Source organism: Wyeomyia smithii, chromosome 1 (genome assembly GCF_029784165.1).
Source record: "Wyeomyia smithii strain HCP4-BCI-WySm-NY-G18 chromosome 1, ASM2978416v1, whole genome shotgun sequence".
Classification (NCBI taxonomy): domain Eukaryota; kingdom Metazoa; phylum Arthropoda; class Insecta; order Diptera; family Culicidae; genus Wyeomyia; species Wyeomyia smithii.
The window spans coordinates 8,776,073-8,804,001 of record NC_073694.1 but is presented as its reverse complement, the minus strand read 5'-3'; the positions used below and the strand labels follow the sequence as shown (position 1 = coordinate 8,804,001).

At 36.2% G+C, this 27,929-nt stretch overlaps 1 protein-coding gene across 6 annotated transcripts in view; it reads right to left on the bottom strand.

The window, feature by feature from the left end:
• The window catches only part of LOC129718891 (octopamine receptor Oamb), a 274,903-nt gene that overhangs the window by 130,656 nt on the left and 116,318 nt on the right, over nt 1-27,929 (bottom strand). For all 6 annotated transcript variants that reach the window (XR_008727074.1, XR_008727076.1, XR_008727075.1 and 3 more), the window contains exon 4: nt 5,808-6,292. Coding sequence is in view for 3 of the 6 variants with exons in the window: in XM_055670096.1 (XP_055526071.1) it covers nt 5,808-6,059 (252 nt within the window). In the remaining 3 variants the exon portion in view is untranslated. The remainder of the gene's footprint in view (nt 1-5,807; nt 6,293-27,929) is intronic.

The following is a 27,929-nucleotide window of genomic DNA, read 5'->3' as shown; positions in this document are numbered from 1 at the left end:
GCAAAAATGCTCAATTCTTGTTGAATAGTTTATGTTTTTTCTAAGGTAACCATATTCATGAGATAAACCTTTAATCACTATCAATGCAGCAGCATTTCACCTTGATTTCACGGAATAGAAGTCGTTTACCACTGCAATGATAGACGACGAGAGACCAGCGGCGCTCTGCTCCACATAATATGTATATTATACTGTACGGTATTATTGCTTTTACCAGCATGTTTCCTTTCAGGACATCAGTTTTTATTATGTTCTGACAGCAGGTTTAGAAATTGTCCAAGAAAAAGGCTTGTTTCAACACTTTTCGAAAGATCTTTACCTTCGAGACTTCAAATTAGTCTAAGTTCATGGAAGCAAACTTATATTGACCTGTTCGGACGGGGAAACTCTGTCCATTTTTTTTATATTGAAATAGAGAATATCACAGGGAATGGTTGGTATCCATTCACATCGTCTGTGCTAGGAATGCTCGCGTGTAATTGATTCATTGTTCGCGTAAATTTTCTTGTAACTTTTTATCAATTTTCACCGTTGAGCAGTGAAATAATAATGATGACTGGCGTATTATAAAATTGTTACACGTTTTATCTATCCAACAATATATTGGTTATTGTTATCCATCATGTGGTTAAGCTGTTATTATCGTTTGAAATCTGACGTAACATTTGCCAGTTTCGTTTCCTATTTCACAGAATGCATCCCAGTATAGAAAACAAATTTCCATCTGTAAACTTTACTCAAGTACGGTGAATCACCGCTGGTGTATGATTTCTAGAATATTTTCAAATCATCGATTCCAGCTCTAGCTCCATTTCATTAGAAACTGGAGTGTCCAATACTGTAAGTTTGTTGAAGAGAAAGCTGAGTGTTTGGCAGGTATTAGACGAGGTAATTATTTGCTGTATGGTACGCACTTTTTAAAATATTTCTTCGGGCTAATATATATGCTATACTATTTCCTCATGGCAAATATTTGCTTAAAATTCCAGTTGGCTTCTGTGAAAGAACGAGACAAAAAACGGAAGGAACGATGGAATACTAAATAATCAGTTCAATACGACTCAAAATCAGTCAGTTTCAGAGCATTTGAATGCTTACGTAATGAACCTGAAAAGATGATTTTTTATGTGAAATCACGGCCACGACCCATTTTAAGCAAATATTTGCTTCGTTTAATGCCCACTTTAGTGCTCCCAGCTGCTATACATTTTGCCGACGTCAGTTTCGCGTTTTGATAGGGAATTTATGCAACTATAGTAAATATTGCGAAATTTTTCGAGGTACTCGGGAATCCCGGGAATCAATATTTCTGTTCCCGGAGTCCGGGAAAAGGTATTTCCCGGGAAATCGTTCCCGGGATTGCAAACCCTATTTCTATCCCACTCCTGTCTCATTTTTGTTCTACTTTCATATCATTATTATCACGTTTTCATTTATATTTTGGCCTGGTTTTTGTTTCTTTTCTGTCTCCTTTTTGACTTATGTTGGTCTATATTGTGTCTCATTTTAGTCTCATTACGCCATAGTTTTTTATCATTTTGTTTTTTTTTTTTCTACTTTTGTGATATTTTCGTCTCATTTTGTACTATTTCTGTCTGATCTTTGTATGATTTTTGTCTCATTTTTGACTAACTATTGACTTATTTCTAGTAATTGAGCATGTCCCAGTTTTATTTCTATTTTTTTACATTATCATTTTTGATTTGGCTGAAACTTTGCATAGACGTTTCTATAGGCAGGAGATTTGATTTTGTGCTATTGGTTTATTGAGAAGCTATATTTTAGGGCCGAAACGGCTTGCCTGTTGGGTGTAACGCCTTCACTAAAGGTGTAGATAGTAATTTTGTCTATCCGAAAAAAAATATACACTCAAAACATTTTTTTTTAAGCTAAAAGAAAAATAAAAATTAATTATATAAAAAAGCTCGGTTTTTTGAAAATAAAATTTTGTTTTATATAAAAACTATAAAAGGTTACCTTAACAATGTAACCGGTCTGATCATGTAGAAATCAGAAAAAAAAGTTATGATTTTTTTTACGGTTTTAATGATTGGCATAGTGTCTTCGGCAAAGTTGTAGATAACAATTTTGTCCTTCAAAAATATATGCCCCTCGAAATTCTTGATTTGTCTATGATCAGACTGGTTGCATTGTATGAAAATAAATAGATTTTAAAAAAAGGAGCTTTTTTGGATAATTTTTAATTTTTTTCTTATTTTTTTTCAGAAAAAAAATATATTTTTTAGAGTGTATATTTTTTTCGGAAAGACAAATTTGTTATCTACAACTTTGTCGAAGGCGTCACACCGATCAAACAAACCGTTTTAACGCTAAAATTATTTGTAATCATCAATGCCTTCCCAAAATAGCATTTTTCAAAAGCTTCTCAAAAATGAGTCGTATTCCAAAAAAAATTAAACCAAAAGCACAAAATGGCATCTTTTACCTATAAAAACGTCTATGCAAAGATTCGGCCAAATCAAAAATGGTCGATTGAATTGTTGCCCGTTGTTTGTGGAATTGCTCGATTGATTTTTAATACATTTTCAATGATTTTTTGGCTTATTTCGTCCCTTTGTACATTCTAATATGGTTTATTTATGGACTTATATTGTCTTGTTTTTGTCTCATTTTCAATTAATTTCATGCATATACGTGTCTCAGTTTCGTCTAATTTGTCTTCCTCTGTTCAATAATTCTCTTGTTTAGGGTTTATACTAAATTGGTTTTTTTTTGTCTCTTTTCTTCCATATCTTGCCTGATTAGTTCAATTTGTGTGTTTTTTCTCATTTAATCTTTTTTGTCACATTTTATCGATCATTTTGTTCTATTTACGGTTTAACCTATGTTTTATTTTCATCCTATTTTGGTTACGCTTTGCTTTTTATTATTTATTATAAAATATATTTTTATTTATTTTTATTTTAATGTTATTTCAATTTTAAACTATTTTTATCTTTAGTAATTTTTTTCTGTTCTACTTTTATCATAACCAGTATTCAAAATTTTTCTCATCCAAGTTACATTTTATTTTTGTTTTTTTTTTTCTGTTCTTATTCTAGAAGAAGTTTGTTCGTTTTACAATTTAGTTTCATAACATTTTTTGACTCAGCTTCATTCATTTATACCTACACAGGTCATATGCCAATTTTGTTTTGTTTTGTTTTCTATTTCGACTATTTTTTGTATTATAATGTCTTACATTTTGTTTTATTCCTCGCTGATCTTTATATCATTTTTGTGACATTTTTGACTAATTGTTGTTTTTAGTACATTTTGGATTTATTTTTGTTTTGTTTTTGATCCATTTTCACTAAATTTGGGCTTCTTTTGTCTTTGTACATCTTAATTTGGTTTATTATCTATTTTTGTATCTTATTTTTAGTCTCATTTTCGTTTCATTTGTCTCATTTCTGATATTTTTTTTCTATTCAGGTATAATCCCAGTTTTGTCTTTTATGTTTTTCTACAGGTTTACACGAAATAGTTCTAACAACAGCTCTACAGACCGATGACACACTCTTTACTGGATAGAAGCGAGGTATGACACTAGAGACGATAATCATCTGGAGAGAGAAACGATTAATATTTATCACCCATCCTTTCTGTTGGCAATCGTACAATCAAATTACCAACAGCATTAGAGGGACACTCAGCAACGACCTAAAAGCGGAAACTTCGGTTATCCAATTTCTCAAAGAAGGCAGAATATTTGAATCGATATGATACACAAACTGTGTAAAATGTTAATTCTTTTGTCATACCTTGTGAACCAACCGCATACAGAGAGCCCCAAAAAACTTCCCGAAAAATGCCATTCCGAAAACGACGCAGAGGGAAAAATAACTTCAAAAACAATCATAGCTGCCCAAACGTCAAAACACAAAAATTAACGGAAAAAATCCCAAAAAGCCAATAATTTGAATAATGTAAAAAAGGCCAAAACTTAAAACAGGGTGCCAAAACTATCAACTACGGAAAATCCAATGTCAAAGATGACAAAAATGCCGATAAGCTCGAGAAGGTGTACAATGTGTTAAATGATCCAAAATTTGAAAGACATAAAAAAAAAAATTCAAAAAAAGCTCAAAAATGTGCAAAACCATCAAAAACAGAGGTTTAAAACGGCAAAATAATGGAAAATGGATAAAAACGTTTGTCAAAATGAAACCAATAACGGTTTTTGAAAATACTAAAAATGTTTAAAATGTCGAAAGTGACAAAAATTACCAAGTACATCAACAACGTGGAAAACTTATAAAATTTTAAGAATGTCAACATAAATATAAAAAGAATGACACAGAAAAAACAAATCGTCAAAACAATGTCAATGAAACATCAGAAGGATTAGAATACATTTATAAAGAAATATCAAAAGAATGACGAAATAAAATCAAACAAATGGCAATGAAGGTTGAAAACGTCAAAACAATAACAAGACGTTCGAAACACACTATCAAAAAGATGCTCTGTGCTGTTTTCGCGTTTTTTTTTCATTCATTGAAAACATAACGTTGAGAAGTACAAGATTATAGCTAAAGCAAAATAGTTTGAAAACAAAGGACAGCAGCCACCGACTCACAATCAAAAAGCCTGCATTCGTTGCAAGGATAAACGTAATTACACGATAAAATTTAAATGGAAAACTTCGCAACTGCGCTTCGAATCAAATTATAAAAACATTTCACTAGTTATTCTGACCCCTTCCGGAAAACCAAAAGAAAAAAAAACAGAGCGGAAGATCGAAAACTTACACATTTACCTTGCCTCAGGTTGCAGCTGCCGATGATGATGCTGATAAGCCCGACAGCATCGAGTAGAAGCATAATTCGCATAATTTGTACCGAAAACTTTTGCCGCTGATGGGAAACTTTCCCATCTAGTTCACCATGGCAATAATGGCGTGACTTTACTGCCCACTTGAATGATGCCCTCGAGGCGATGGATGGGTGGTGGTGGTGGAAACGTCGGAAAGTTGCGAGTTGTGTAAAGTTTTCGAGTCACATCCTCAGTTTTTGAAAGAAGGAGATGAATAATAATTGCTGCCGATTTTTCTTTACCAGGATCATGTGAAGCACGTGGCACAAGTAGGCTGAGAGACACGGCGCCACAGTTTACCTTGTTTGTTGTGTGTGTGTATGTGCTTGCTAGGAGAGGAGTACTTGAACTTATTCAAAAGTGTGTCTGCGGCAAACCACTGGAGCGTGTAAGGCTGGGGCCGACATATTGGCACCACCGCTGTCGACAGTTTTGGCACCACTTTGAGATAAGAATGTGACATAAGCGAAGATGTTTTTTTTTCCCTACAAATTGAATCATTTTCTCTTTCCCACACACCGAAAGTGAGTAATTGGACCGACATCCGGCCGATTACGTCTCTGTGGTCCTGGGAAAAATTGCGTGACAAGTTAGATTGCTATCGCAAAGAGTCTCGCTTACGGTTTGATTTGTTGTCACTCTCCGTGGTTTGGAGAAGCAAAATCTCGTTGGCATGCAAATCAGTCTTTACTCTGCCACCCCCCAAACCAAAGTGGGATTTCTGAATTGATAGGGTTACGTAACATGCAATACATCTTCCATCGAAGCAAGCCGATGGAGCCGCAGGCGATACAGAGGGAGAGAAGAAAAATGCTAGCGTCACGACAAACTAAGCTTGTGCCTGCTTGGATGGTCGTGTTTTTTGCTTCCCATTTTCGCCACTACAAATCAATCGCATCGAAACGTGACCGGCCCCAGTTACGTTCCAACATCCGGACAACAAAGTACCGGAGATAAATTAAAGCAACAGGTGACCCTTGTACACTTACCTTGAACACCTCCCAGGTGGCCGAAAACGGCAATACAGCTAATCCGACTAGCAAATCGGCAACGGCTAGACTAACGATGAAAAAATTGGTAACACTCCTAAGCTTATGCGAACTGGTGACAGCGGCCACGACGAGCGTGTTGCCAACGATGACCAGAATATCGATGAAGATCAGTATCGCCAGCAGCAGGATCTTCTTCGGCTCGGTCCACTCGACCGAGGCGATCATACTGTCGCACTCCGAAGCGTTCATCCTGGGACGTTCGCTGGCTGCTGGCTGTTTTTTTTTTTTTGGTTTGGCTACTTTCGCTACTTTTGTTTGTTTTGTTTTTATTTTTTTGCTTTCACACTAACGTACGTTAACAATGACGACCCTCCGGCACGGCACTGATCCTGATTGATCGAAACCGAGTTGAGGTACCGGCGTGGAGGAGAAGGAGGAAGTTGATCGACTAGGTCCAGCTAATAAACACGGCTGGCAGGCATCTGAAATTAGAAAGAGAAAGAAGCATTTCTTTAGTCGACGATAGGTTATTCGGAATGGATTTGCTAATATCTTATCGAAATTGTGCAATAAATAATATTTATTTATTCAAGCTTGAGTTAGAACTGGCTCTATTATTTGATCAGTCTCATATTCGTGCGCGAATAAATCAATGACATGCTGTCTAAGCAGTTGCAAATTTATGTGCACATTTCGGGAAGGTTAATCGATTGGAACGTTACATCATATCAGAGTAGTCTGGGCAGAGAAAAAAAAGGCCAATCAAACCCGTTGCGAAGCAACGGTCAATGTGATTTCAGCCTCAGTGTTACAAGTGAGTGTTCTATTAGGGGAAAGTAGGTAAAGTCGGACACTCTAAGGTACAATCCTAATATTGACTCAGATATAGCTTTTTTGATCACAGTAGTCATACGAACTGAAACTTAGGATCATTTGTTATCATAATTTACTTTGGTACTACTGTTTTTTTCAACTTTCTATGCATTTCGGGTCTTCGAAAATAAGTTGTCAAATTGCTGTTTTTTAGCATGGTTGGGAAAGACGGACACCTGGTGTGGGAAAGATGGACACTACGATGGGAAAAATGGACACTTACGGAAAAGTTGTAGTACGTTACGTAGTATTGTGTTCAAAGTGTTTGGTGGTTATGCGTGGATAGTTCGAAAGTAAGAGTGATTTATTTTGTAGTCAATTATTTACGACCCATATCAAAGTTACAGATTTTTTCCAACTTATGTCTACGCAAAAAAAGAAGGAAGTCCGCAATCACAAAAATCCTATACACGTAGAATGTGAATGCTTTATTTGGTGGAAAATTAAATTAGGTAAGGCATGAATATACATTAAAATATTTCAACAAGAAATTTATTCAAAATACATAACATAAGTTCAAATTAAAAACAATTCTGGCAAATTGTTGCAGCCGAAGGAAAACATTCTGCGTGAAACCAAGAAACGCATTTTAAGCATATTGTCCAGCCCGCACCGACATCTGAATCAGAAAACTGCCTTCCGCATTTTTCGCATAGATTATCGGATGAAGAGTCCGCTTTATTTGAGTTTGCTTAGGCTTCCTGGAAGATCGTTGCTTTCGTTCTTTCTTGATCGATTGTATATCCTTCTCAGCTTTTGCCCTTTTCAAGGTATCAACGTACTGAGCAGTTGTTATGTCAGCTGCCTTTTCTGCTTGGCGTTTTCTCTTCGTGACCCGTGGGGTGATCATTTTCGGTAACGGAAGTACCGCCGACGGAGGCACTTCAAACACCGGTGTATTGACTGTTGCAAAACTGTCTTGTTCAGTCAAATGAGCGATGATGTCTTCAGGAAACACTTGAATTTCTTTATCATCACAAGAAATACGGTTGGTGTTCAATTGTGCTGGAACGGCTTCAATATCTAATAGAAGCACCTCTTCTTCGTGCGGTGACTCAGGGGCTGATTGCTCAGTCACCGTAGCGGGAGCAAAATCATCTTCGTCATAAACATTTCGATTAAACGGCCAAATTCCTGTTTTTCTGAAGCCATTCTCAGCTATCTCCGGGGTAGCCGCCTTGATGAATGCCGGTTTCATTAGCTCGACGATGTCATATTGTCTGACAACTCTACCTGGACTTTGCTGGAGGAAATTATCTACTTCTTGTGAGTAATACGTTTTGAAGGGTGCCATGAAAGACACGACAAACGGTTGCAGTTTATTGCTAGTGTGGGGAGGTAGAACAAGGAGCTTAACGAAGTTAGCTCTAGCTTTTTCGGTGAAAGCTAGGTTCTTGCTAGGTGTGCGACGCGTGACCATCGATTATAAGCAAGGCAGGTTTGTCTTCAGATGGTTTCACGTACTCCAAAAAGTGATTAAACCACTCATTGAAAATTTCGGCTGTCATGTAACCTGATGCGTTACATGCAAATTTGCTTCCACGTGGTGCCCCCTTTTTTAAAGCTTTGTGCATCCGCAGACGAGGAAAAATAAAAAAACGGTGGAAGGTGCTGTCCAGTCACTTTCCCAGCATTCGGCAGATGTAATGCCACCCACTTGTTTTTTGCCTTTTAGTGCTGCCACTTTAACCTTCTTGGGAGGGACCTGTGGGGGGTTGAAAGTAAACGTTTTCCATTATTTGTATATCTACTAATTTAGGGATACCATCCGTCCTGATTTAGCAGGACATGTCCTGATTTTGTGATCATTTTTGGGCGTTTTGATTTATTTTTCATATTCTAGAATTTGTCCTGATTTTCATAAGACATGCAATTATCTTCAATCACCAAGCTCATATTTCAAGGCACAAGTCGGTGAGTTTTTAACAGAAACGTGAATGTTGCCTGATATTATAAATTGTTGGAGATTGCCCAATATATTTTTTTTTATTTCTGGTTGCCAGTTCGAATTCGTCGCTAGTAAAAATAAAAACAAAAGGACATTTTTCTCCGATAAAATCCTTAAAGTAACATTTTATGAGGTAAAATTGTAAAATTTGAAGTGATGACCGTTTTGCGGGCTAAAGAAATAAAGGGGCCTATTACAGTCAACGAGGTGAGCAGCGAGTTACTCGCCTGGCCAATTTAGATATAAGTAACAGATGGTGAGTCGGCTGGATCTCGGACGAGTAGCTCGTCTGCGAATCTGCTCCACTCAGCTGTCACCAGCTAAGTTTCACTCGCGTTTCCTAATACAACATTTTGCTCGTCAGTGACTCTATGCGAGGGAAACTGCTCGTTTCGTTTCTTGTATTCGGTCCCAAAATCTGGAAAAATCTATAATACAGAATTGAAATATCTGGGAGATCAGATATTAAACCTGTCTATCTTGATACATGTTCAATAATGTGAATAATTCTGATGAATCTCGATACCTGACCACACAACGCTCACTGCGTAAATTATTTCTTTGGTTAAGCCTGAGTAAAGTGAATAGTGTTAAGCATTTGACAATTTTTATATTTAATTTTAAACAGTTTGCGTGTGCTGAATTCTTTGGGGACATACAAATTTCTAAAACTTCAAAGTTGCTTGATAAAATTGGATCGTTCGAGATACATGTTGAATAAATTAACAACCGAATAGCATTTTGAAGTGCAAATCACATACCACCAGTTTGAACCAGAATAAAAATAATTTGGATCAAATTTGTGCCGAAAAAATAGATGTCCTGATTTTTACCTCTGACCAGATGGTATCCCTATACTAATTTCATGTATAAAACAATAACTAACAGTACAAACACTAGTCTCATCGGCGTTTAAAATTCTATCAGGCGTAAACTTAGGATCCTTTGGCGTTTCTTCCAGTAAATCGTAAAATGCATACCCAGAAGGTTTATTGAAGCCTCTTGCTCGGGCAGCAGAGGTAGCTTCAGGTTTACGGAAAGTCAATTCGGGATTTCGTTTTAGAAAGTTACTTAGCCCAGCTCTTCCTGCCATCTTGGTAGATTTGTTGAATGGGTGCCTTAATGCGTTTTGAACGGCCAAATCAAATGCAAGCTTTCGAACGTTGGTCATTGTGATTCCATAGAACCTCTTTTTCAAATCCAGTAGATGCTGTACCAGCTTCTTTTCTTGTTGGGGATTGAACACGGGATCAAGTGGTCCTAACCGAGGTAATACAGCTGGTTCCGCCAGGTGGCGAATTAGCGTAGTTCGTGGAACTGCATAGTTCTCCGCAGCAGTTTTCACTGGTGATCCATTTTTAACAGCCTTTATGGCCTGTTCCAATTGCTGAGTGGTCCATGACTGCCGATTACTTTTACGAATATATTTTGTTGGCATCTGTAGAACGCAATCGATAATACAAGCGATAAAACTCGTGTGTCCATCTATTCCTACCTTAATGTGTCCGTCTTGCCCGACCTGGCTGCAATTTTTTCAATCGACCGTAGCTCTGTATTGAAACGTCGAAAAACCGCTGGATTTAGACCAGTTAATAAGTAAAAGACACAATGAACTGTAATTGCTGTCTGAAACACACGAAACACAGAAGTTTCACTAGTTTTTTCTTATTTTCTGTAGAGTAGAAACTATATCGAATAGCACGTTCACGGAGAAAATGTTTAATTTGTTAACAAATTTGACAGCTCGCTTGCTGTGATTCAACAGAGCGTCTCAAAAGTATTCACATACTATAAAGAAAATATTTGCATCGAAAATTACCATAAAACATTCTAGTTTGTGAAATTATGAAAGTGTCCATCTTACCCGCAGTGTCCGTCTTTACCGACTTTCCCCTAATTGCCACTAACCCTGACAACCGCCACCGTCGAATGGCAGCCACACAAACACTTGACATTTGTCACCGCCAATATCGACGCCTTCTCGGCTCTTGATTTAAAATTTAATGTCGTCCAATTGCTAGAAAAAATAAACCTCTCGTGTCAACAAATAAATCCCACCTTGTAGGGCTAATTCCGTGATTCATATATAATACATAGCGAGATTGCGTTGGTGCTTTCACGGCAGCTAGAAAAAAAGCAGAAAGAGAAGAAAAAAACACCAGCTAAACAAATTGTCGCCTAGCAAACGGAATGGTCACCTTGACACCTGGTCATCGACTGTGGTCTGCTGGTGGTAATAAATATTGCATTAGCCAACTTGGATTTTCGGGCTGGCTAGATTTCTTCTAGCGCGTCGTCGTCGTTACCGAAATAGGACCGGGCAAGCAAGAAATCGATTGTTAGCAAAGCTGATTGATCCGAAAGTTTCATGTCGTCGCACTCGCTGGACTTTTTTCTTAGTCATTCAGCAGCTAGCAACGAACCGGGAGCCACCCACGCACACCCGATTGAACTGCAATCGCAAATCGCATCCGAATGACAAGTGGGGAAATTGAAAAATAAAACCGACTTCTTTTCTACCTATCTAGGCAAAAGCAGATATACGCTTGGTGCTTGTATGTATGCAATGCATGAACGACGGCAGCAGGGGTGACATTGCACTTGACCGGAAATTGCAGATACTAACGAGAAGGGAAGGAAGCTCTAGCTTCCACCACCGACCGCCGACTGCGCTGTGCGCCATTAGTAAATGCCAAAAAAGCGATAACTTGCTCGAGTTGAGTAAGGGTTGGTTGGGAGCTGCAACGCGGCTGCATTCGATTCGAACATAATAAACATGCGGAATTTATGGCAAACGATGTTTATCTTGCGGTGCGGAAGCAAATGGATCGGAACAGACAGTGATAAGAAGGCTTGGCTAGGTAGGATTGGGTAACAACAAGCGAAAATGGGACACAGAATTGTGGCGTCTTGCGGGCGGACAATGTTGGAACCTTGGGTGAACCGAGAGTTTAATGGACCGAGAATTGAGGTGTGGCGAAAAAACACACATTTGGAAGCAGGGCTATAAAATGGCCGTGCGTTTGTGATGATTATACAATGTTTTTATTGGCAATGGTTGTAAATCTAGAACGTTAAATTACGCTCTGGAGTATCAATTTCGTCTATCAATATTTTTTAATATATATTTTGGTTTACCATTTTTTTCTTAACCTGATCAATCCTTTATGAGTTAGAAAACAAACAATCTTCCTTATTGCTGTTTATATGATCACTATAGAGTTTAGCATTGCTTACACTTTAGTATCAAATTTAAGTTTCTTATTCGGTTTTTTTGCATTCCTTCGATCTTATGATACGGGCTTATTTTGTTGTTTTTCAGAATGATTTTGACATTTATGAGCGTTTTGACGTTTATGAAAATTGTCCTAACTTCTCCTCTCTTTTTTGCATTTTTTTCAGCATTTTTCTTTCCTTTCTTTTCTGAAACATTAGTTATTTTGTTTTTTTTTTTATGTTGAACGTTTATCCTTCTGTTTATCATCTCAACTTTGATCTTGACTCATTTGAATTTTAATGTAGAATCTTGGAATTTTTTTGACTGTTTTTGCTTTTAATTTCATTTTTATGTTCCAGACCGTATTTCACATTATTTGTCTGGCTTTTGTCATTTTTAATATTTATGGCCTTCTTGACACTTTTGAGAATTTGCTGAGATTTTTTAAGCTTTTCGGCCTTTACAAAAATTGGTATGTTTTACCTTTTTTTTCCTTTTCCATAGTTTTTATTTTCCCCCCTTCTCAAACAGTTACATTTTGACTTTTCGGCAATTGTTAACCGATCTTGCTTGTTTATCTCCCATTAGCGTTTGTAGAATTTTTATTTTTCTGAAAATGCTTGCATTTCTGGTAAACTTTAACGATTGGAAAGGCTTTTTTATTAACCGTTATGTGCTACCCACAAATTGAAACTTTTGTAACTTAGACAATTTTCATCCAGTTTTAGTAAACTAACTAAAAGATTCAGCAACTTATTTGCTTTGAAATTAGTGCCAGCGGTGCTCCGAAAAAAAACTCTTATTTCCGGAAATACGGTTTTATCGAAGATATCTCTTGAAACTGATGATTTTTATGAGTATTTTATAATATTATCGGTTACAATATTACTTTCGGAATCGAGATGATGTCTAGAGACCTGCAAACGACTGTATTAGCCATTTTTAATATCAAAATGGCGACTTCCGGTTTCTGGAAATGAATCAAAATTGGCCGAATACTATCCAGTATGAGTATTTCCGGAATAGAGATTAGGCCCAGAGACCCGAAATCAACTCTAGATGCCATTTTGAAGGTCAAGATGGCAACCTCCGGTTTTCGGAAAACAGTCAAAATTGAATAAATACCACCTTACATGAGTAATTTCGGGATCGGGATGATGTCCAGAAACCTAAAAACCACCCTAGTGGCCGATTTGAATATCAAAATGGCGACTTACGGTTTCTGGAAAAAATAGAAAATTACAGTATTATCCATATTCGATATTATTCAGCCAATTTTGGTTCTCTTCCAGAAACCGAAAGTCGCCATTTTGGAATTAAAAATGGCTTCTGTGGTCGTTCTCAGGTCTCCGGACATCGTCCCGATTCTGAAGCTACTCAAGCTGAAGCTTATTTCGGATTGCTGGGTTTAATCCCGATTCCGGAAGTATTCATATTCGATGGTATTCGGTCATTTTTGGTTATTTTCCTTATAACGGAAGTCGCCATTTTGGAATCCAAAATAGCGTCAGGGGTCGTTTTCGATCTTGAATGGTATGTGACGTTATTTTATTTAATATTCATGAAATTCCTCTGTATCGGAATATATTCCCGAAAGACCAGAGCTCCGGCAATGAGGAAATTCTTTCGGGGCACCGCTGCACTATAGGATTTCAGGCGGACAAAAATCGGAAAAGTGACTGTCGCCAATCTATTTCTCTATATTTTTTATAGAAAGTAGACACTCTAACTAAGAAAAGTTCCAAATTTCAAGACTGTAGCAGGTACTATGCCTGAGATATCGAGATATGAAGATGAAAAATGTAAAAAAATGCCTTTTTCTTCGAGAAAAAGTAAAATATATAAAAACAATATTTCGCACATATTAACAAAATTACTATTGAGTGTACTATATTTTTGTGAACGTTATTGATTGGGCTTTCAGAAAAATGTGTGGTTATGTGGTTTTATGGGTGAAAAAATCACAGGAGGGTTGTGTGCTAAGCCACGACCGTAAGGTTGAAGTAGAATACTTTTACAAGAAAGATAACTTGGCTGCTTGCGTGTCAGTCATTTCGAAATCGGATTTGTTTCGTATATACCGCTTGTTAAGCAAGTTAAGTATCAACAAATCGTAATAAACATCACACTGCTGTGCATTTGCAGCAGCATCAAACTTCAGCTGCATGATATAACTGAAAAATAGGTGTGGCTAACTTGTTTCCAGTTATACCATTCTACAACGTTCGAAAAATTTTATTTCCTATGGCGTAATACTCATGTACGAAAAATACATCTCATTCATTTCAGTTTATTTTCAGTTCCTACAGATTTTCTCAGTTTCGCAACACAGATATACAAAAACGATTTCTTGTGGACATTATTTCGAGCCGGACCGATAGAGCTCTCATTAAGGCAATTCATTAAGCTATAATATGTATTGTGTCGTTTTGTGCGGCTTGGAAGAAGAAAATGTTCCCGTCCCCGTGTCGCATGGAAGTAAATTGTTGCGTGTTTGATATTGCCGATGGTAGACATGAGTATAAAGGTCGAAATTCTGCTGTGATGTCTAACCATAACCGTCTTCTTCAAGGCGCTACATCATTGTTAATGAAGTGTTGTGAATTTTCCAAAACAGACTCAGCATCGTGAGCAGAACGTACCGAACTTTACTGTTTGAAATCGGATTTGTTTCGTATATACCGCTTGTTATGCACAGTATCAACAAATCGTAATAAACATCACATTGTTGTGCATTTGCAGCAGCATCAAACCTCAGTTGCAGTTTATTAATAACCATTCACTATGCTCTTCCAAAAACATTTAGTAGCCTTGAAAAAGGCCGATTGCTGCAATTGCAATTTTCATTCAATTATTGCATAAATGCTTCATGGTCAGATATACCCGCTGCAACTGCTACGCTATTCGTAGCCATGCCACAGTTGTGGCCGCTATACGCTGCCATTGGTATCCGCTGTTCCTGCATCAGCTGGTCCAGCTGCTATCGATGCTGAGATCCGCTGCAACTAGTGCGCTATCCATTGCTACTCCACAGCTGTGCTGTGGTCGCTATCCGCTAACGCTGATATCCACTGCTCTGCTACTGCTGCTGCTAAGGGATGACTGCTGTTGTCGCTGTCTAGAACTATTATGAGCGGCTTCGGCTGAAACAGGCTCTTATATAGGCCAAATAGCATATTTTCAATTGCAAGGTATATGATTCTGTCGACCGTGCTTGGGAAGCAATCATATAACGACCAACCAGAGGTCGAATTTTTCGTTTAGACAAGGCTTGACTATTTTCAATAGTACAATAGTTTGACTAATAAAATTACAATTCTTTTCATTATTTTATATTTTATTCAATTCTTTCCACTATTGCTGCCAGAACGAAGGAAATCCATCGAATACTAACCGATTTATTAGCATTTGAAATTGGACATATTTTTCACTTTTTTCGGTTTTAGATTTTCATTTCACATCCCTATGTAGCCGAACTTCCTGAGAGAAGTATTCTACTTCAAAAGAAGATAAAGCACAACAAAAAGAAGAAAATGAAAAAAAAATCATCATTTTCAACTTTGACGGACGGCATCTTTTTACTCCCAAGAGCTCCCGGGCTAGGTCCCTGGTTTTTTTTCAAGTTTCAGGTGTCTACTAACGAATTAAGAAGAGTCTAGCTGCGACCACCTGCGACCAAGCGTTTAAAACCAGCTTAAAAATTTTTGATTTTCATAGGAAATATTAAAAATCTGCAAAAAAGTATTTTGATCATAATAACATAATTACTATTGAGTGTATCATATTTTCATTAACGTAAGTGATTAGGCTTTCAGGAGAATGAGTGAAAAAAAGATAAGCAATAATAAAAAGAAAAAAAAAATAGTAATTCTCAACTTTGTTGGCCGGCATCTTTTTACTCCCAGGATTTCCAATGCTAGGTCCCTGTTTTTATTCAAGTTTCAGGTGTCTACTAACAATTTCAAAAAAGTTTAGCTGCGATTACCTGCGACCAACCGAATAAAACCGTTTGACAATAAGAAGAAAATGAGAAAAATCTTTTTTTTTTTTTTTAAAGGGGGTTTTTTTAGTAGCTTAAGTATTTATGATAAATATTAGTAAATAATGAGTATGTGTGTCCAATCACAAATGGTGACTTCTCAACACTGTTAGAAATTTGTAATTTTAATTGTTAGGATTTGTTTGCTTTCGCAATTAGGACTTATCATTCGTAGGGATTTAAACCTACTTGTCAGGAAAGGGGAAGTAAACTTACAACTAACTTAATTGCTAACTTATTGGCTATAAAGAGAGCTTATCGTAGCAATTGAGGATTGCAACGATTTTTGTCGAAAATTGTTAATAATTTTATTTGACATAGCTTCTAATGGTTCAACACCAGTAAGTCTATGTAATTCGAGTGTACCAAACCAAGGAGGACGCTTCAAAATTATTTTCAGAATTTTATTCTAAATCCTTTGGAGCGTTTTCTTCCTTGTTGAACAGCAACTTGTACAGATCGGTACAGCATAAAGCATTGCTGGTCTAAAAATTTGTTTGTAAATCAAAAGTTTGTTCTTTAAACAAAGTTTAGAATTCCTGGTAATGAGAGGATATAAACATCTCGTATATTTGATGCACTTGGCTTGTATACTCTCAATGTGCTCTTTGAAAATGAGTTTTTCATCATAAATTAGTCCCAAGTACTTAACCTTGTCGGACCAACTTAAAATAACCCCATTCATCTTGACAACGTGATTATTGTTTGGCTTGAGGAAAGAAGCCCTAGGCTTATGCGGAAAAATTATCATTTGAGTTTTAGAAGCATTGGGAGAGATTTTCCACTTTTGCAAGTAGGAAGAAAAAATATCTAAACTTTTCTGCAATCGACTGCATATGACACGAAGACTTTTTCCTTTTACGGAAATGCTTGTGTCATCGCAGAACAATGACTTTGTGCATCCTGGAGGCAAATCAGGAAGATCTGAAGTGAATATGTTGTACAGGACTGGACCCAAGACTGAACCTTGAGGTACACCTGCTCTGACAGGAAATCTATCAGATTTTGAATTCTGATAGACAACCTGCAGAGTTCGATCAGTAAGATAATTTTTTAAAATTTTGATTAGGAAAATTGGAAAATTAAAAGTTTGCAATTTCGCAATCAAACCTTTATGCCAAACACTGTCGAATGCTTTTTCTATGTCTAAAAGAGCAGCTCCAGTGGAATAACCTTCAGATTTGTTAGCTCGTATTATATTAGCAACTCTGAGCAATTGATGAGTTGTGGAATGCCCATGGCGAAATCCAAACTGTTCATTTGCAAAAATTGAATTTTCGTTGATGTGTGACATCATTCTGTTAAGAATAATTCTCTCAAACAGTTTACTTATTGAAGAAAGCAAACTGATTGGTCGATAACTTGAAACTTCAGCTGGGTTCTCATCCGGTTTTAAAATGGGAGTAATTTTTGCATTTTTCCATAATTTGGGAAAATATGCAATTTTGAAGCAGCAATTGAAAATTTTCACTAAAAATTCCATTGTGCTCTCAGGGAGATGTTTGATTAGTATATTAAAGATTCCATCGTCACCAGGTGCTTTCATATTTTTGAAATTTTTAATAATTGATTTAATCTCATTCAAGTTAGTTTCAATTATTTCTGCAGGTGAAAAATTCTGGGAAGAAATTAAATCAAATTGACGTGTGACTTCATTTTCAATTGGACTCACAAAACTCAAATTTGAGTTATGAACACTCTCAAACTGCTGAGCAAGTCTTTGAGCCTTTTGTTCATTGGATACAAGAAAACGTTCACCATCTTTTAAAACTGGAATAGGCTTTGAAGGTTTCTTAAGAATCTTCGACAGCTTCTAAAATGGTTTTGAATATGGTTTCAATTTTTCAACTTTAGTCTCAAAATTTTGATTTCTCAGAAGAGTAAATCTATGTTTAATCTCTTTCTGTAAATCTTTATAAATAGTTTTAAAAACAGGGTCACGAGAACGTTGATATTGACGTCTGCGGACATTTTTCAAACGAATTAGAAGTTGAAGATTTTCGTCAATTATTGATGAATCAAATTTCACTTGAGCCTTTGGAACAGAATAATTCCTGGCATCAACAATTGCACATTTCAATGCTTCCAAAGCGGAATCAATATTCACTTCGTTTTGCAAATCAAGCTCATTATTGAAATTTCTCTCAATATAATTTTTGTATCTTTCCCAATTAGCCTTGTTATAATTAAATACAGAGCTCATAGGGTTTAAAACTGGTTCATGTGATAAAGAAAAAGTTATTGGAAGATGGTCAGAATCTAAGTCAGCATGTGTGATCAAATCACTACATACATGACTTTGATCTGTTAGCACCAAATCAATTGTTGAAGGGTTTCTTACAGAAGAAAAGCATGTAGGACTATTCGGAGACAAAATAGAATAGTATCCTGAAGAACAATCATTGAATAAAATTTTGCCATTGGAATTACTTTGAGAATTATTCCATGAACGAAGTTTAGCGTTGAAATCGCCGATTATGAAAAATTTCGAACGATTTCTGGTGAGTTTTTGTAAATCACCTTTAAAATAATTTTTGAGCTCGCGTGTGCATTGAAATGGTAAATATGCTGCGGCAATAAATAAAATCCCAAGTTCAGTTTGAACTTCAATTCCCAAAGTTTCAATAACTTTCGTCTCAAGATGGGGAAGAGCACGATGTTTGATTCGGCGATGAATAACAATTGCAACTCCACCGCCGGAACCCTGAATCCTATCATATCTATGAACCACGTAATTGGGATCATATTTTAATTTTATGTTAGGTTTCAAAAATGTTTCAGTAATAATTGCAATATGCACATTATTTACTGTTAAAAAATTAAAAAGCTCATTCTCATTGGCCTTCAATGAGCGAGCATTCCAATTTAATATTTTAATTGTTTTATTCAAAATCATTGCTAAATTTTAAATTAGAAACAATTTTAATAGTAAAATTTGTGCCTATTTGAATGGCTTTAAACATTGATTTTGCCTGCAACATGGCGTTCGTAAGATCGAACATTGCCTGTTGCAAAAAAGAAAGTTTACCTGCCGTAATAGGCCCCAGGCAGTTGACATTAGAAAAAATATTTTCGGCAGCAATATTAGCTGGAGTAATAGGTGTACAATTATTTTCTAGCGTGTTTTGCTTACCCATATTAACGGTCATTTTCGAACTACCAACACTAGGCGGTATAATGTTCGAACTACCTGTAACCTGTGCATAAGTTAAACGGGTATGCAAAGGAGTAGGTAAACTATGCGTCACTGGTACGCTTGGAGAATTTTGTTTTGAAGTTGGTTTTAATTGAGAAATTGAATTTTGTTTACCTTGCCTTGCCTTAACAATTGCTAAACGGACTGGGTATTGATAAAAATTTGACATATGGTTGCCGTTACAATTCGCACAGCGAAAATTTTTACTCTCTTTCACAGGACATGTGTCCTTTTTGTGAGAAGAGTCTCCACAATTAAGACATTTTTGGTCCATGTTACAGAATTTGGAACCATGGCCATAACGTTGGCAAGTACGGCATTGGGTGATATGCTTTTCACCTCCGCCATACTTCCTATAAATTTCCCACTTTACACGCACATTATACAAAGCATGTGCTTTTTCAAAAAATTTTAAGTTGTTAACCTCATTGCGGTTAAAATGAATTAAATAATTAACAAGGGAAATTCCAGTTCTCTGACTGTTTTCGCCTCGTGATTTTTGTTTCATTAGAATTACTTGGGTGGGGGCTATGCCAAGTAATTCTGTTAAAGTAAGTTTGATCTCATCAACGGTTTGATCGTTGGTGAGACCTTTCAAGACAACCTTGAACGGCTTGGCGTTCTTGGTGTCATATGTAAAAAATTTGTACATCTTGTCAGTTAAATACTGAACAAGACGATCACGACCCTTTACTGAGTCGGCTAATAAGCGGCATTCACCTCTACGGCCAATTTGATAGGTAACTTTAACGTCAGAAACAAACGTTGAAAGTTCCTTTTTGAATATATTAAATTCAGAAGAAATAGTTACCACAATAGGTGGAACTTTCTCCTTTTTTAAAGATTTTATATTTTGTATAGTTTCATTATTGGTAACTTCCATTTCACCAGCTTCATGCTCAAGCAAAATATCAAAAGGATTGTCACTGCAGACACTCGAAGTGTCAGAACGAGATGCCTCTCTTTTCCTCCCCGCAGCGATGCGAGGTTTCTTTTTCCGTCCAGCCATTTCAGGTGATACGAAAAAAGTTAAAACAAATGTTAAATTCAAAAGTAGGTAGTCTTGAGAAAGACTGATGGGAAATAACTTTCAGGTAGTCTTTAAAAGACACACTGACAAAACTCAAACTTTGAAGCTATAGGCAGTCAAAGACCAGTCCACAAGCAACCGAAAAAACGTCTGATCTGTAGGACAGTTCAAGACGCACTGTGATGCTGGACAAATTATTATGCATTCTCCAGCACCACTTGGTACATTAGCGGAAGAGGCAGTAGAAAGTCAGCATAAACAATTGAAAAAATATCGAACCCATCATGCAAGGAAACGATCAAGATTAGACAACTTACATGATGTTTTCATTCGTGCCATGAATGAATCGGACCCATTCATCAGTTCAATTTGGATAGCAAAAAGAAAACAGAAAAAAGTATCCCTGACTTATCCAGACGTCGTTAAAGGTTTTTTAATATTCGAAGACTCAGAAAGCTGTTCAACAGAGGATATCAACGAATGCAATGCACTAGAAGAACTTATGGAAGCTGTGGATGAAATTGAAGAATATTTCGTAGAAGACGTTATTGAAAAATATTCTAAAGAAGATGAAAGTGAAGAAGATTGAAACAATATACGAAAGAAATTAAAACAACTATTGACAAGACTTGTTTTATTTTCACAATAAAAATAAAAACTTTGGCGTTTTATTTCATTCCTTCAAACTGTGTATCCATCAGAAAATTAAATTATATTATCTCTGTCACATAGTTGGAAATCCCTCAAATTTTAGATTGCTGCTAAAAATATTACAAAATAAAAAAAAATAATATGTCGCTTTTTCATTGTCACCCTATTGCAAGACTGGCAAATAAAATTATACGGATATAACTTTTCTGGCAAGTGATCAATCTCTGCTTTTTGGAGCATAATTGAAGCACATTAGAAAAAACGTGTTTTTCGCATATATTTCACTCTAGAACGCCTTGATCGGTATTCACCAAAATTGACACACATGTTCCTTACACACTAGAGGATGTCAAAAGTCTATTAGAAATGGTGGGGCAGCCACTGAAAGGGAGAAGCGCTGGATTCCAAACGAATCCATCTTTTATTTCCTCTTTGCATATAAAAAAAATACTCCCCTCTATTTAAATTTAACCGTAATATAGTCACAAATGATCCTAAGTAACTTGTTTTGTTCATAACAAGTAGAAAAAATACCAGAAGTGTAGAAAAAATGATGAAAATATTTTTGTCCGCCTGCTTGTATGGAAACGTCCCATAGTGCGCTGACTTTGGTCTCAAAGTAGAGAAGTTACTGAATCGTTTGGTGTTTAAAGTATTGAAATTGGATGAAAATTGTCAAAGTTACAAGAATCACAATTTGTAGGTACCCAGGTACCCCGTCGAGCACATAACGGTTAAAACCATTTTTGAAACCTTTATATTTTAATCGTTGCTGACAGTTTCTTAGTCGAAAATTGTTACTTTTTTTAACTGTTTCTGCCATTTTGTTCCTATATTTCATTTATCGATCTGTCAAAACTATTTATGTAGTTTTTGCCGATTTTTTGTATTTTTTTACCATTTTCTGTAACTGTAAGTTATTTATTGTTATCCTTTGTCATGTTTTGTCTCCTTTTGTCGTATCAATCTTGCATGTTTTCTCTTTTCTGTTCAATTTTTGACCTTTGTTGACATATTTTTCCTTTTCTGCAATTTTTTTACAGTGTTCGATTCGACTGACCTAACTGATTTTAGTTATTTCTGACATTTCACCGCTAATTACTCTTAAGTCTCTATCACACGCAGGCCATAGATATAACAGCCGTCGCTGATATCTTCTGCGTGTGAGAAGACACTCTCTCTCTCTCTCTCTTTTTCAAGTGTGTTTTTTTTCCTGTGTGGTCTCATCAATGCGACCAGAGATTAGATCTATTGTGATATTGCCCGGATGTTTTCTGTGCTTCGCACTTCATATTACTGGCAGTATCACTATTGAAATAAGTGAAACGCTTATCATTCATATCCGTGCTTGTGTGTAAATTTTACTCTTCCGTTTCAAGCTTACTGCTTTTACTATACCGAGCCTCTGCCCATTCTAACAATATCGCCTATTTACAATTCCCTGGAGAGAACTTTCATGCGTTACTCACATCAGTTTTATTATAACAGGGACTTATTTTCGTTAGAAGGAAAGTCAACAGAGGCACTGTACGTAGAGTTCAGATTGAAAGAAGGGTAGTTGATGGGAAGCCTCAGAACAAAACCATGCTAAAGTCCTTTGGCAACAAAATGGCCTGATTCTACTAGGGCGTACTCTGTAACCTTGCGGCTCCCCTCAACCGAGGTGTGTTAGGGACGGGGTGCAATTGAATAACGTACGTTCCCAGTAGTTTCACTCGATAAAACACCATAGTATGGTGTTTTATCGAGTGAAACTACTGGAAACGTACGTTATTCAATTGCACCCCGTCCCATGGTGACCAAACCGTGACATTTTTCAATATTGACGTAGAACTACGTTTTTAAGGGGGGTCTTTACTGCCGTGATATGACATTGTGACGTAGATCCAAGTGATCAGTTTTTCAGTACGGCCCAAAAGCGAATGAATTTCACGCCAGTTTTGTATTGAAACGGGTGCCTACTTCACTTTTTTTTTTTTTTTTTGAATTGATTTTATACAACGTACGAATAAGTAACAACGAAAAGGAAGATACCAAAAGATAGGTCTTCGAATAATGAACAAATTGGCATGAAAAACTCATATTCGAAAATATGGCCTTTACGTCACTTTGTCATCTCACGGCAGTTTAGAAGTCTAAAATCTAAACATAAAAAAATGCAGCTCTGTCTGTCTGTCTGATACATATAGGCTTGGAAACTACTGAACCGATCGGCGTAAAATTTTATATATAGGGTGTATATAGGGGCCGAGAAAGGTGACTAAGATAGTTCGAGACTCCTCCCTCTTCTGGAAGGTAGGGGTCCCATGCAAATGAAACACAAATTTCTGCATATCTCAAGAACTAACCAACTAAATGGAACCAAATTGGCATGTGGATGTTTTTAGAGGTAACAAATATGTACATAATGGTTCGGCACCCTTCCCTCTTCTGTAAGGGAGGGGTTCCAAACAAATGAAACACGAATTTCTGCACGTCTTGGTAACTAATCAAATAAGTGGAACCAAATTTGATATGTTGAGGTTTTTGAGGGCAAGAAAAATGTTCATGGTGATTCGACACCCCTCCCACTTCTAGACGGGAAGGCTCTTGTACAAATCAAACACAAATTCCTATAGTGATTAGGCACTCCCCAGGAAGGGGAGGGAGGTCTCCCATACAAACTAAACAGATATTTCAATAAGGGTCATTCCATACGGAGTGACCACGAAAAAGCACAAACTTGGACACGACCATCACAGATTTTGCTCAAAATTGGGGGAATTGTTCATCTATTGTCTCTTTGGAAAAATCCCGATTTTGGTGTCGATTGGAATACCCCCCGCTCTGTGGGACCCCCCCCCCCCTGTTTATTGCAAAGTCACGCATTTTTTGTTTAAAATCTCTTTTTTCTTTTTCTTACAATTTATAGACGTAAGATGTCCGAAAAATACTGATAGATGATTTTCGAAGAAAATAAACCAAGGAATCCAGAAAAAATATAAGTTTTGACCGAAAGTGTTGCAAGATAAATTATTTTTGTATTTGAAAACTAAATTTACATTTTTCGGCAAATGCAGCCATTTTGATTTTAAATTTGATAATTTCAACGTATTCCTTGAAAAATTTCACATAAGAAACAACTATCATCCCGAGGTAATATGAGCCAATCTCGAGATATAACATTTTTACGAAAAAAGTTGTAAACATCGTAATTATTTTATTTTATAATTTATGGACGTAAGACACCCGAAAAATAGTGATAGGTGAATTTTGGAGAAAATGAACCAAGGAATCCAGAAAAATATTATTTTTGATCGGAAGTGTTGCCAGATAGATTATTTTTGTATTTTAAAACTAAATATGCATTTTTCGGCAAATGCAGCTAACTTTATTTTAAATTTGATGGTTTCATCGTATTTCTTGGAAAATTCTACGTAAGAAACACTTATCATCCCGAGGTAATATGAACCAATCTCGAGATATAGCATTTTTACGAAAATAGTTCTGAATTTCGTAATTAATTTTTCGTAAAAATGTTATATCTCAAGGTTGGCTAATATTACCTCGGGGTGATAAGTGTTTCTTAAGTAAAATTTTCCGAGAAATACGATGAAACCATCAAATTTAAAATAAAATTAGCTGTATTGGCCGAAAAATGCAAATATAATTTTAAAACACAAAAATAATCTATCTGGCAACACTTCCGATCAAAAATAATATTTTTCTGGATTCCTTGGTTCATTTTCTCCAAAATTCACCTATCACTATTTTTCGGGTGTCTTACGTCCATAAATTATAAAATAAAATAATTACGAAGTTTACAACTTTTTTCGTGAAATGTTATATCTCGAGATTGGCTCATATTACCTCGGGATGATAGTTGTTTCTTATGTGAAGTTTTTCAAGGAATACGTTGAAATTATCAAATTTAAAATCAAAATGGCTGCATTTGCTGCATAATTTATCTGGTGATGTACAAAAGCCAAAAGTCGAGGATGTTGTCATTCCGATAAAACCAATCATTTCAAATGATATAAACAAATCGCAAGGAATATAATGAACTAAAATAGGCGAGACGAAGTTTGCCGGGTCAGCTAGTAATCAAATAAAATTGGAACGTATAGGGCAGCCAAAATTTGAAACCACGTATTCAATCATAATTCATCAGTTAACCCTTAACTGGCAAGCTCATCTGATAATAATATTTATCAAATCGATTTTGTAGTTTCTGAGATAATGAAGTTTCGTGATTTTCACATTTCGGTACATTACAGACGAAGTTACAGTCCGATTACAGTAAAATTCAATAGGGTGTTATGAGGTAACTAGACCTTCCATTTGACACTAATTTTATGAAAATCTGTCCAGCCATCTCTGAGAAACATGAGTGAGATTAAACAGTCTTCAGAACACGTTTCTTTTCATAACTTTTGAACCACAAGTTCAATCTTTATAAAATTCAAAAGTTTAGGGTTTTGCGGGAAGCCCGTTCATTTGAAACCAATTCTGTTCAAATCGGTTGTGTGGTTTGTGACATAATGATGTTTCATGATTTTTACATTTTGATACATAACCTCTAAACTAAGAATCCGATTACAATGAAATTTAATAGGGTCTTATGGGGCAACTAGACCTTTCATTTGCAATTAATTTCATGAAAATCGGTCCAGCCATCTCACATACAGAAAATGCTCAGCTCGTCGAGCTGAGTCAGGTGATATATGCCATTCGGCCCTTTGGAGCATTTTTATACTTTCGGTTTTGCAAGTGATTGCTATACCTTTCTAGGAGAAAGGCAAAAATACCTGAAAAGGAGGAAAAATGTTCATACAACTTAGTATGATCCATGTCTGTAGGAAACACAGAAAATATTCCGGAATTTACAAAAAAAAAACTAAACCCTGCACTTAACAGCTTTGCAAAGAAACGAGTATCTTGAATTTTCACTATTTAAAGCAACGACAAAACAACGATTTTTGTTTTTAAAACAGACTGCGTGTTTGGAAATCCAAGCGTTTGTTTTTAAAGCAGAGATTTCGGAAGATAGGTTTTTTTATTTTCTTGATTGCAGTCCAGTATTTTTACCTCAGGAAGACTGTTGTTCTTGAAATTGTCAACAGCATCGATGACAATACCTTTCGATCGCCACGTCCTGCACAGTAAAAAGCTCGGAACAAGCTATATCGTTGACCTGTTTCAAGGTCATAGACCACGGCACGGAGATTCACAAATTGTTCAGTAATTTTTATTTCCGTCCTGCTTTGGACTGAAACTGAGGTGCCTGCCACTCCATTCGCATAAAGCCTGACTGGAGAGGTGACTAAAACGGTAACAGGAGAAAAGTGGTGTCGGAGATAACAGGACCGGGCAAACAATGTCAAATGCATCATAGCTTGTACACATGAAATAATTATTCCGTGACGATTGCCAAGCATCACCAATATTGTCGGATGTTCGACACAGAATGGAAATCAGGCCCGGATTTGAGGGGGGGGGGGCGGACCTCCCGATTCAAGGGGCCCTTCTAGTCCTGAGGCGACCTTTTTTTTTGCTCGTCACCTTCCAGAACGTTACCTCTAAATGTTTTAGGCAAAGAGGGCCTCACAAACAAATTTGCCCCGGGCCCCCCACCGTCTAAATCCGGCCCTGATGGAAATGAAAATTAATTGATTGTAAATGCTATGTTGATTATTTTGTATATTTTTTATAATCTTTAAATTTTCAAACGATTTTCGTACATATTGAAAATCTCGAAAATTTCAAAATATTTTAAGATTTTAGACCTGTTAGAAAATTTTATTACATATTTTGTTTTTTTTTTTATTTACCTTTTTGCGTTTATGAACTTTTTTCAATTGAACAGTCATTTTGCGTTTTATTCACCAAAAGACGTTTTTATCTATTTCAACATTTAAGATTTATTTTTGCTCATTTTAGATATGTGTGAACTTGTTTTCTGACACCGAAGTTTTTGACCTATTTAATTGTTGTTGATATTTTATTTCAATATTCTTTTTTTTATTTAACCTTACCTTAAAATTGTTTAGCATTTTTTACATTCTTGACCTTTTCTTTGACATCTCTGATCTTTGCTTGACTCTTTATTAGGTTTTGACGTTTCCATCACTTTCCTTTTTTTTAGTTTTTTTTTTCGCTCTTGATTTTTGTCGCGTTTTTTTTTTTCAAATACTTAGTTAACATTTTAATTTTTCAGAAATTTTCATTCCTATTTCTATAATTTTGACATCTTGATTTTTTTCAACACATTTTTACCTTTTTAATAATTAGGCGTTCTGTACGATTGTTATATTCTTAATCGTTAGATTTTTCACATTTTTGTCTGTTTCTTTTTGTAACATCGACATTTCGATTTCTCATAACAGTTTCGTTTCTTTTTTCTTTCGATATATTTTTAAACATTTGTCTTGATATTAATTCCTGTTCTCTACATTGCCTCTTCTATTTGCCCACATATTTTACTAGTATCCTCAAATATTTCACTATATTTTTCTAATCGTTTTGTAGTATTGTTTCCCTGTTTCAATTTGAGGTTAGTCGTTTCACATCGATATTTTTCATTATTTCTCTTCTCCTGTACTCATATTTTGCTTCCAGCCTCCTATCTTATGTGTTTTTCATCTTATTTTTCCCCTAAAGCGTTCTATTTTTCCATTCAATTAATTATTTTAATCAGATTCATGTAGCGTTTATTGGTTTTAATCATTTTTTCGCTTTTTTCTATTGCCTCACTAGCGCTACGTTATTTATGCCTTTCTGCATTCTAACATTCAGAATTGAATGAAAACTCGCAGCAATAAACCATTCAACATTTATGGCCAAGACTACAAGAGCAAAACTTCATTTCCCATTTCATCCACCGAAGGATTTGCACACACACACACACCCACACACACCCACAAACATGTGTGTGGCTGGATGGATAGATGAATTGAATGCATTCCAGAAGCGGGCATCGCCACTCAACACGAGTAATAAATCCTTCTCCTCCTCTGCATGTCTATCAAACTGTGAAAAACTGTAATAGGAGGCACTATAAACCAGACACTCTAGAAGCAAAAATAGAACAACCCTTTCACTCGTCAAACAAGAAAGCCTGGACGGATGGACGACGGCCGAAGCAACTGACCTCCCTCGTACATACGTACGAGCTTTTCGCGAGTGG